Source organism: Lupinus angustifolius, chromosome LG06 (genome assembly GCF_001865875.1).
Source record: "Lupinus angustifolius cultivar Tanjil chromosome LG06, LupAngTanjil_v1.0, whole genome shotgun sequence".
NCBI lineage: Eukaryota > Viridiplantae > Streptophyta > Magnoliopsida > Fabales > Fabaceae > Lupinus > Lupinus angustifolius.
Genome location: NC_032014.1, coordinates 14,562,293 through 14,573,493, shown reverse-complemented (window position 1 = coordinate 14,573,493; position 11,201 = coordinate 14,562,293). Strand labels below are relative to the sequence as shown.

General features: G+C 35.2%; 2 protein-coding genes across 7 annotated transcripts in view; both read right to left on the bottom strand.

The window, feature by feature from the left end:
* The window catches only part of LOC109350018 (peptidyl-tRNA hydrolase ICT1, mitochondrial), a 3,349-nt gene extending 1,810 nt beyond the window's left edge, over positions 1-1,539 (bottom strand). For 2 of the 3 annotated variants that reach the window (XM_019591121.1, XM_019591122.1), the window contains exons 1-5: positions 1,202-1,538; positions 1,050-1,109; positions 852-934; positions 315-379; positions 192-225 (exon numbers count right to left, since the gene is read on the bottom strand). In XM_019591121.1, the coding sequence (XP_019446666.1) occupies positions 192-225; positions 315-379; positions 852-934; positions 1,050-1,109; positions 1,202-1,469 (510 nt within the window). In that variant the 5' untranslated portion in view covers positions 1,470-1,538. Of the gene's footprint in view, positions 1-191; positions 226-314; positions 380-851; positions 935-1,049; positions 1,110-1,201 lie in introns of all 3 variants that reach the window. The other variant, XM_019591123.1, reaches the window with a different exon arrangement.
* On the bottom strand, positions 3,665-9,376 carry LOC109350017 (myeloid leukemia factor 1). 4 transcript variants are annotated; one of them, XM_019591116.1, is made up of 7 exons: positions 9,260-9,376; positions 8,232-8,757; positions 7,944-8,113; positions 7,779-7,859; positions 7,384-7,459; positions 7,199-7,273; positions 3,665-4,081 (listed from the first exon to the last, which is right to left on the bottom strand). In XM_019591116.1, the coding sequence occupies exons 2-7, from the start codon at positions 8,725-8,727 to the stop codon at positions 3,888-3,890; spliced, it is 1,092 nt and encodes a 363-aa protein (XP_019446661.1). In that variant the 5' UTR covers positions 8,728-8,757; positions 9,260-9,376; the 3' UTR covers positions 3,665-3,887. The 4 variants fall into 4 exon arrangements, with proteins under 4 accessions (XP_019446661.1, XP_019446665.1, XP_019446663.1 ...); XM_019591120.1 differs by having other exon boundaries at positions 8,232-8,728; positions 9,260-9,357; XM_019591118.1 differs by having other exon boundaries at positions 9,182-9,298.

Genomic DNA, 11,201 nt, shown 5'->3' with positions numbered 1-11,201 from the left:
CCCCCCAAGAGAAGCCTTCCATTTTACGGTGCCAATAATTTTCTCAACTAAGTTTCTGATAGGAGGGGAAAGGCAAAATATAAATCTTGAGTGCCACTAAAAATTTAAGCTTCTGCAGTTGTTGATCTTTGACTATTACATCCGATGCTAAAGATTAATAATTTTATGTACTAAATTTTTTCCTATATTACCTGAAGTTTTGCCAAAGCATCGTCAATGTTACCCCTGGGGGGAAAAGGGTAGAGTTAAGCCAACTAATCTTGCAGCATGGTAAGAAAACAAACAACAAATAGAATGAAAGGGAAGAAGCAAACTTCTGTGTTCTAGTTTTGGTTGAAGAAATCACAAGCTCCCCATCCTTGTTAATGCGATTCTTCTCCTACTCAGGACAAACAAAATTGAAGATTGAAAACAAACAACACAAATAATCAAAGTTAAGAGTAGAATCATAATTGGCGAGGTAAAAGAATGACAAGTTAAGATATGCAACACACAATCTATCCACAAGTAGATTGATACACATATATTAATAATTTAATACACATGTTTACATACAAGATACAACATAACAATATGAGAAAAATATACATGCAATGGCATTGTAAGAGTTTTTTACACTGTCACTGCATCATCCACCATTCATATTTAATCATCATTGACGCTTAAGTAAAATTAATACAGAATGGTAGATGATGCAGTAACTGTGTATAAATTTTTACACACACCAACAATATTTGTGTACTCCACAAAGAACAATTTGAACAATTACCAAGCATCCTAGTTTAAGGCTCATATGTAAACAGTTAATCACTGATTTTGCATATGACAAAAGATTAGTTGTTATTACAAACCATTTGAACAATTTTGTCCCTGATTCTGTCACTGAGCCAATATGCATTTTGAACATTGAAGCGCATGTCCACCTTCGTATTCACTGTCCAATAAGCCATAATTACATCTCAGAAAACCTAAAAAAAATCACAATTCACAAGCAGAAAAACAAGAATATCCAATTCCATCGAAATAGTACTGTTAATAAAAAAACGAACCTTTATTTACATTCTGCCCCCCAGGGCCACCACTTCTTGCAAAACTAACTGTAACATGATCTGAAACACAAAAAGTAAAAAAAAAATAACATTAGGGTTTCTCTATTTCTATAGAATACGAAATTGGTGATAATTGATGAGAATTAACTTACCCAATGTGATTTTGGGAGTGGGTCCAGTATCAGCGGAGAGAGCACGTTCTTCGGCTTGATGAAGAAGGTGCTGAACCTGAGAGAGACGAGAAGATACTTTGTTAGCGCCAGAATCTGAGGAAGCGCATCGAATTGAAGGAGAAGAGCGTGAGAGAGGAAATTGAGATGCGAGGAAAGGAAGAGAAAGGGGACGAAGATGAAGTGATGAAAAGGGAAGGGTGTAAGAAAGGTGCAGCATTTCTTTCAAAAGGGTTCTAGTGGTAGCCATGGATGATGAAGTGTGAAGTATGAACCACAAGCTTGCCTTGTGTTTGTCAAAAGTCCAGAACTTTGTTTTGGATTTTTTTTATTTATTTTATGTTTTGTTTTTCGAATAAGTTGATGGTAAAGTTTAATAGTGTTAAGTTACTTCAAATTTTCTAGGATGTGAACTTGTTAGTTGTTACGGTTCATCACTACAAAGGTGTAACATTTGGAGGTATTGCATTATTACGGAATCTTCTCACTTTTGGTAAAGAAGTAATCACATTTTTATGAACCAAACTTTGATATTCTAGTCACTCTAGATATCTAATATGACCTTACAATATTAGACTAATTGTTTGTTTGTGAGGTATTTGGTTAGGTTAGAGTTAAACCAAAACCAAGATATTTTATTTAACTAAATCGTGTGGGCTTTTTTATGAATTATGAGCAGGTAAATTAGAAGCTCGATGAACTTAACCCTAATGGTGGTGTCAAGATAACTCATGAATTATGACATATTTGGAGTGGTTTTTACAGCAAGTCATTTGTCTAGCAGACTCATGTTTCGGCCATACAAGCTTATCTTGTTCATATGATGCTAAAGAAAGTAAAAACTTATTCCTTTGGGCAAGAATTATATGATGCTAAAGAAAATATGCATTTTTCATTTTATAATATTTTATCACATCTTTTAATTTCATTTATTAGTTAGTGGCTCTCAACCTATCATTAAGACTACCTTTCCTCGAGGAGATGGAAAATATAAGAAGAAAGATTATGAACCAGATAAAATAGATGAGAGAGGGTAAATTTAAAGAGTTATTTTTTATACAACCAAATAGTATTTATCACTTTGTGGATAAAGAATTAGTCTCTTTTAGAATATAAAATTATTTCTCCCAACAAATGTCACTCTAAAAAATCAAATCACTGACATTTTTATATTTCTCGGATCTAGCATGGTTGACCTTTGGGAGGGCAACAAGCGCGAGACACAAGTAGTTTTTTCCCGTACTTACACTTGCAGTATTTACAAGTAGCTCGTATTTGTAGGTATCCAACGATTTTTAATTTTAATTATATATTTATATAATTTGTAATAATCAATGTAAAAAATAAGTGTTACATAAATAATACGATATATAATTATATGATAAATTTATGATCATAGTCAAATAAGTTTAATTTATTATGAAATAATAATAAAGTGTATGATATATATGATAAATATATATAAAAATTTAACTAAATTGGTACAATAAAATGATGAGTCATTCCATTTGCGGATACCCATAGGATGGGTATCATAAAACTCACTCACACCATAAGCTATTATTGTAGGAACTCATTACAGATATTTTCATGGTCCCCGCAGGTCAGGTTTTTTCTGCCATTCCTAGTCAACCAATGCTTTATTGATATTTCAAAAGTTATTTGATAATAATACCATTAACTTCAATACTAAACTATATTCTAAAAAAATTAAAATTAATAAATACTATTTTTTTTAATTTAATTAAAATTATAGTTAACATTAAATACCATTTTTTAGCTACAGAGGCTGCTACCGTACAAGCATGATGCACATATAACACATATCATGCCTTCCTATTTTTTTGACGTTTGTTATAATGTGGTGTAAGTGGAGGCAAAATTATGTCAAAGTCCAAATCCCTCTCTCTTCAATTATTATCCTGTTTCTTCTCAAAATCACCCTAACCAAATAATGCACAAGTGATGCGGGCATTGCACTTTCAAAACAAGCTAAATACTCCCACCAAGGCAATCTTAACACCAACTTCATCCTTTTCTTCTACACTTTTCTTTTACACTTTTCTTGCCTTTTCAAATTCTATCATTCTTACTCCACCAAACATCCTCCTAACCATCACTGTTGCTAAACTTAGAAAACTCATTACATTGCTTTGAAAGTGCAATGCCCACGGTGCAAGTAAAAACTCAAAAAACCCATCATCCTTCATCTTAACGCACTCTTCTTCGTGCTCCACCAACGCACATGGCATCCATTGCAAACTCGATGGGCACTTATAAACTCCAGATAGAAAATGGTGGCATAATAGATCTAGTATCTTCTGCTATCAGAGAACCCTTCATCATGAATACAGGATAATAACATAGAAGTTGGCAAGTTGCCCAGAACATCTCCACCTATGACCCAAGAATCATAGAGGCAATAAAACAAATAAACACCTCAAGCAGCGCAAAGAACTGAATATAAAATGATTTTAGTTATACAATAGAACTTGTGCAGGTTTTCAGACCCTAGCATCACCACCATCAATTTTAGTGGACAAATCCATCCTACTGGGCATCAGAAAGTAGAGAAAGGAAAAAGAAACAAACTGTAGGGTAGTGATATGGAAGAGCATGATGCTGAAGTATAGATGGAACTTGACAACATGGTAGCTACTATGGTGTCTTAATTTTGGCCCCGCTTTCCTGGTTTATATGCTCTCTTATCACTAGAATTTGTCCTTGCCCTCTCCTGTGTGCCAGAGGAGGCTACTTTATCTCTAACATCTGACATTGTTTCACCATGATAAATATGCTCCAAAGAAGGGAGCGCTCTAACTCCCGGCCTAGCCTGCTCAATTTGTCCACCACGGCTACCTCCTAAAACACCAAAAAACACAAGATTGAAGATGACAAACAAATAACATATCACTGCTTTGAAGAAAAACTCGTCAGCTATGATACGAGTGTTTCAGCATAAAAATAGAGACTGCAAGATTGATTCTTATTATTTATTATGATGTCATAATACTATTTGACTTGTGTGTCACCCATGACTTCTTTTAATAAAAAAAGAAATTCATCATGAAAGAAGAGGATTGCCAAAATTGGAAGGTAAGATGTTCTTACAAAAAGATTAAATTATAAAAAACCAGCATATAAAATCCAAGATAAACATGCTAATGACAATCTAATTTCTATGCAGAAATGAAACAGGAACTCCCTTTAAAAGACCATATGTCAGTCAAGCCCAAAGAGAAGCAAAAAAAACCCACATCATTTCTAAGGACATCCATACACCTTGAAAAATCCAAACAACCAGACACACCACAGAATATCAAACATTTCTCTTCCACAAAACCTATAAGCCTTATTGTCTAGAAGGTCTCTGGAATTAGGACAAACCTAATTTACAACACACACCAAAATGACTATGAATTGTTCACACACATCACACATTTGTTAGGGGAAATGCCTGTTTCTGGGCTCCGAATCTGTGATAAATCATTAGTATTAATCCTATTCAGTACTGCAGTCCAGACCAAAATTTCACTTAAGAGCTTAGGTTTCCAGAATAACATTATCTAAACTCAAGCAAACTTTTGACTACTAGGAGAGAGAGCTAAGACTGACACAACGACTTTCAAGAGTAATCAAAATAGCCTTAAGTCCAAATTCCCCTTTCTAGAGTTCATAAAGAATGTCATTTACCAAGATAAGGAGATACTGGAAATCTTATTCAAATAATTTAGATTCCTAAAGTGGAAGTTCCAAGAAATAGATTCAGCCTCAGAACAGCACAAACAGTAATTACTGGAGGGACTCCTTTAGAGTAATAATCTTGACTAACAATCAGCTATTCTGAAGTAGTTGTGAAACTCGCTAAGCAAATTTTGCACATAACACATCTAAGTAAAACATTGAGATTTGCCTAGTGACTTTTAGAAATAATCAACAGCCAAAACGCAACATCATAGTTTATAGGCAGATAGCAAACAATGATGAAAGGCAAAAAAAGGTGCAGAGAAACATGAGAGTGAGGTAACAAAAACAGCTCAATGGTTTCTTAGCCTTTGATTTTGATCTAACAGCTGATAGAGACTCCTACCATCCCTCACAATGAAATAGACCTCTCATGTGACACATCCTGTGTGTATATATTCACACACACGTGTATACATATATAGATATAAACTCTTACATTCCTACCATTTTATCGAACACCACATTTTACACCTTTTATTCTTTTCTATCTTTCTTTCACATCACCACGTCCACCTTAATCACTTCTCTCTTATTTCTTCCTATCTCCCTTCCAGTCTTCCCAACATCTTTTACACCTAGGAAAATGTGAGACTGACATTTCTCATATACATATTATACTATCTAGTTAGAACAGCTCTCATATTAAGGGTGTGTTTGGTCTGCTGAGTGCTAAAGGGCAGCGCAAGACAAAAAATTGTTCCTGGTTTCATGAAGGACAAAAAACAGGGTTTTTGTATGGATTAAGGAGGATGTTTTTTCTAGTACTGAAGTCAGTATACAAATCAAACAGGGGGCAGATCTTTTTTCTTGTGTTGTCCCTTGTTTCTCAACAAATCAAACGCACCCTTAGAATGTGAGAATATAAATCTGGACCATACAACCTTACATGAATGGTCAAGAATAAAAGTTAACTATTGGTCATCTGAGCACTCAAAAAAGTCACGAACATTTATCTTTTAATCTTGATCGTTCGAATAAGATCTAATGGATGTGTTATCTCTTAATAACAGGAGTGTTATCTCTCAATAACAAGAGTGTTATCTCTTGACATGTTCCTTATATATAAAAACATACATATATGCAAATACATATATATAGGGGCCATATCAAGTGAGGGATGTGTTATTATTAGATAAAATTTAGGGCTAATATTGAATCTAGGTTAAATATCTCAGGAGCTTTGTTTTCTCTCATCCATGTGCAAACTCTCGTCACTGATCATGTCTTCTTCTCTTATATTATCTTTCCTCGTTTTCTCTCAACTCCGGTTTTTAACATGAAAATAAAAAAATGTTCGCTGCTCAAAAAACTGAATTGAAAAGTCAACCAAAAAACAACAGCAACGATACTGCATCAACAACAATGAATTGCAAGTAATTATTAATGGAAGAAAGCCTCTTTCAATTTTGAGCTAATGTTTTCAATTGTCAGACATCCACCCTCCAAAGATTACTAAACACAAAAAATAGGCATAAGAAATAAAAAAATCATAAAAAGAGAAAAAAAGGTAGAATTGAACAAAACCTTTCAAATTATATTTTTGGTAGCCAACGAAGTAAGTCTGTTTGCTCTGACTTTTGTTATATTCCTTACCTTCAGATGGAGTAATTTTGAGACTCAAACATATAGGATTCGACCCACAAGGCCACAACTGATTGGGCCGTGATGATGATGCTGGAATTCAATGGTGAAGTAAAAAGCTTTAAATTAAAGATTCTATGTGTTTAGAAATTTCGGTGTTGTTGATAACTTGATACCCAGTATCAGTTATTATAGGAACAAGGATTTGAGCAATTTCACCTTGAACCATGTAATCAAGAGATCTGTTGTTTGCTTTTCACATCAAGAAATGTTGAGCTGTGAGAGAAATTGAGGAGAGAGAATAAATTGCAGAATTGATCAAGAAGACGTGGTGAGTGAAGAGAGGTTGTGCATGGACGAAAGGAAACAAAGCTTGCATAAGGTATTTAATCGGGATTCAATCCGAGCCCTTAAATTTTTTCCAATGATAGATATGTATTCCTCTCACCTCTCACAATTAAGATATCCCTTTCATTGGAATATAGATATACTATATATATAGACACATATTTATTGGCTGAAAAAAATGGTATTCCATGTCATTGGAATATAATTATAATTATAATTATTCTCTAATAGATGAAAAAGATATATACTAGTTATTAGTCATTTGCATCCTCATGCAGCAGCCGAAAGGAAACTGATACTCACCAATATTCCCACTCCAACCAGTCAAATACTTTTGGCCCTTTCCTTTCCATTCTTCTTCAAAGCCAGAAAGTTCATCTGCAAAACCACAACCCAAAACCTTCAGCAATGCTGACATACAAGGTATGGAACTGTTATAGTTGTCATATCACATAACAAAAAAAATGAACATCAGATCCATAACATACCTTCATTTAGATTGTGCAAGGTCTGCATAGTATCCACCTTACCATCTGAGTTAAGTTTTCTTGCAAGGGAATGCCCCTATTAAGTATTAGATTCAAGTACAAGTACAATAACATTAGAACACAGTTGAGACCACTAAGAAGTAGGGTAAAAGAAATCCAGAATCCAATCTTGTTGTAATGTTTTCTTGGTTATGTTAAAAATTGAATGAAACTGTAGCGACCAAAAGATTAATTTAACTTTTTATCTTTCTTTTGTTTTGTTGACGTGGACATCTTAACCTCCTCTCTTTGTATCTGTCTTCTTTCTTAGTGAATTTTCTTTATCATAAAAAAATATCCAAACACAAAGCAACTTAATGCAATATAATCACCAAAGGGAATACCGCATTAAATACCTTGCCATGAATGCCTCTAGAAATTGAATGTGATGCCTGCCTGGTAGAACTATCAGCTTCCTTGCGCTCTTCAAAGGTTACCTACATCGCAGATGACATCGGTAAAACATCACTATACAGATCCTGGACTCCATCTAACTTGTAACCAACATTATAAATGCTTACTCCATCACTACCAGCCCTCCTTGTCTGAGACGAAGTATAATATGTCCCACTTGGGCCACCATAGCTGACTGTTGAGCTCTGGAAGCAGAAGCTTTGGGCTTGAGGCTGAGGCCGAGCTACATTAGATCTGTTGTACTCATTTATACACTGCAAATGTCTGCTCTTCTTCCCTGCAACATGAACAACAACAACAACAACAATAAAAATATCAGTAATAAAAAAACAAACTACCACTAATGAGAGAATCAAAGCTAAAGCAACTACTGCTTAACACAGAGCATGCATTACCTTCAAGTCCATCATTTGGATGTTCAACAACTTGTTCGTTGTCTGACCTACCATGCTTTCTTGGGTTTCCCTTCTTATCTTCCTTTGCATCCTCGTTTTCATCGTCAGAGTTCAATTCCTCAATGATGGGCCCCCTAGGTCTACTAGTCTGTGGAGCTTGATTCTCGAGAAACCCAGAATGATGCATATTTGGAGGGAAAGGAAATCCATCTGGCCCACCAAAAGGACTAGGAAATCCAGCTGGACCTCCAAAAGGACTAGGAAATCCAGCTGGACCTCCGAAGGGACTGGGAAACCCAGCTGGACCACCGAAGGGACTAGACTCGAGCATCCCTCCGAACGGACGGGTAAAGAAAGGATCGTCAAATGGGTCCCTTCCCCCAAAAAAGCTTGACATTAAACTCCCAGGAGGTCCAAGTGAACCAAACCCTCCAAAACCAGCAAAAGGGTCACCAAAATCAGAGAAAGGATCCCTGCCACCTCTCCCTCTTTGCATTCTGTCTCTAATTCTTAAGTGTGATATTCACTGATCATAGTAATTTAATGTAAGATAAATAACAATTACCAAAAATAACGTACAATTAAACCAAATCTATAGTATTAAAAAGAACAAGGATCCTCTCCAATACCAGAGAAGTGAGTTGATGTTTTTTCCTTTACTTTTAAGGGTAAAAGTGTCATGAATTTCATGGTAAACAATAGTATAAAAATGCCATAACATATTATTTTTTTGCTTTTTTGCTTTTGTGTTTGATAACACTTCTAATAAAACGTTTCCAAATTCCAATAGCATAAACATAGCTTCAAACAACAACATCATCATAATTAACAAAGCAAAAGGATTATTAGAATCACAAACGATAAATATAGAATCAATCTACTAAATAGCAACATAACAAACTAGGTTAAGCATGAAAATCGGTGAAATTGAACAAACATACAATACCTACGTTGAATACAAAATTATTGTGATCAAAATTCAAAACCCTGAAAGAAGAAAAGTGAGTTGAGAAAAATAGGGATGGTACCTGAAGCTTAATGAATAGTCGATTATTGGGACCAGAAAGAGAGAAAAGTTATGCGTTTTTCGAGATTCTTTTGATTTTTCGATAATTTATAATTTGCTCTTTCAGGACGTGGAACTTTCTAGGATCAGCAAAAGATATCCCACTAACACGATTCAAATGGGCTTTTCTCAATTACGATATATCCAAATAGGCCCAAAACAGAAACTTTCACGTTATTAGTCAAATTTATTATCACTCTCTTCCTTCCTTAATTTTTGTATTTTGGTTCAAAAATTTGTAGTTAGATATTTTCAAGGTCAATTTTTTTTATGATTTTATTTTTGTAAAATAATTACACTTTCATCTTTTTTTTATATTTTTTATGAGATAAGAAATTGAGAAAGTACTAGTATTGATTATAGTTTCTCATGATAAAGTTGAATAACATAAATGACGTTTTTGTTGGAGTAAATCAGTGCCTCTGCACTATGAAGGAGAAGAAGAATTAGAAAATAGAAGAAGATTATTTTTGTTTGAATTAGAATTAAATGTATGGTAGTTGAAGATGAAAAGAAAAGTTGTTCAATGACTTTCACTAAATGTATTGAATCAATGTATTACAAAACTATTTATAGTAATTCAGCATTTAACTAACTAAACTGTCATTTGAATACTTACCAAATATGGAAGCTAACTAACTAACCATTCTAACACTCCCCCTTAATTCTAAACCATTTATTACAAACATATCACACTCAATAACCTTCTCAACATCCTAAACCTTTCAATCTTGACAGATTTTGTCATTACATCAGCAATTTGAAGTTCAGTTTTACAATACTTCAAACAAATCTTGCCTTTCTCTACTTGACTTCTAAGAAAATGATACTTCCTTTTTATATGCTTGCTTCTGCCATGACCAACTGGATTCTTGGTCAAATTAATGGCTGATTTGTTATCAACAGCATGCTCAACACTGCCTTCAAAACCAATTATCAATTCATCAAGTAAGGAACTTAACTACAAAGCTTGACAAGCAGCATGACAAGTAGCAACATTTTCAGCTTCACAAGTAGAGAGAGCAACAATTTCTTGCTTCTTTGAACACCAAGACACGGGTGAGCCACATAGCATGAACACATAGTCCATTGTACTCTTTCTCTCAAGCAAATCACCACACCAATCTGAATTAGAATAAGCAGAGAGATGCAGCCTCCATTTCTCTGAGTTTTTGGAGAAGAAAAATCCAAATTCGAGTGTGCCATTGAGATATCTTAGGATTCTTTTGGTTGCTACAAGGTGAGATTTCCTTGGATCACTCATGAATCTGCTCACCAAGCCAACACTGAATGAGATTTCAGGTCTGGTGTGACAAATGAATCTCAAACATCCAATCATTTGCCTAAATTATGTGTTGTCTATAGTAGGTTCATTGTCACTTCTATCCATATAATTAGTTCATACCAACTAGGTCAACAAAGGCGGAAACTACCTCGCCACTAACATATACAAAATCAAGATAAACACAGCCCCCATCAAAAGCAAAAATGGGACATCGACTGACCCACAAGCTAACTCAAAAGATTCCAGGAATGTCGGACCCCTCACTCGGGTCCTCCTCCTCTTCCGAGTCAAACACGAGGTCGATCACCTCCACCGAACTCTCTACATTTACGAGCTCAACGACCTCGTCCTCCTCCTCCTCTTCCTCCACTTCATTATGCCATAACTCAGTGGCATAATTCGGAGGGGATGACATTCTCAAAACCGGAGTCTTCTTGCAGGGACCTCCTCCAAGAACCTGGCTCCTCTTGGCCTTACTAGATGACGGAGCACCCAAACAATCTGACCACGTCCTCCGACCGTGGAAGGGAACAGCGCCATCACTCCTGACTGGCGGGTACCGAAGTCCATTCTCTGGAGACCTTAGCCCCCTTGGCGGCAAGGTGAAAGAAGTGTAAAT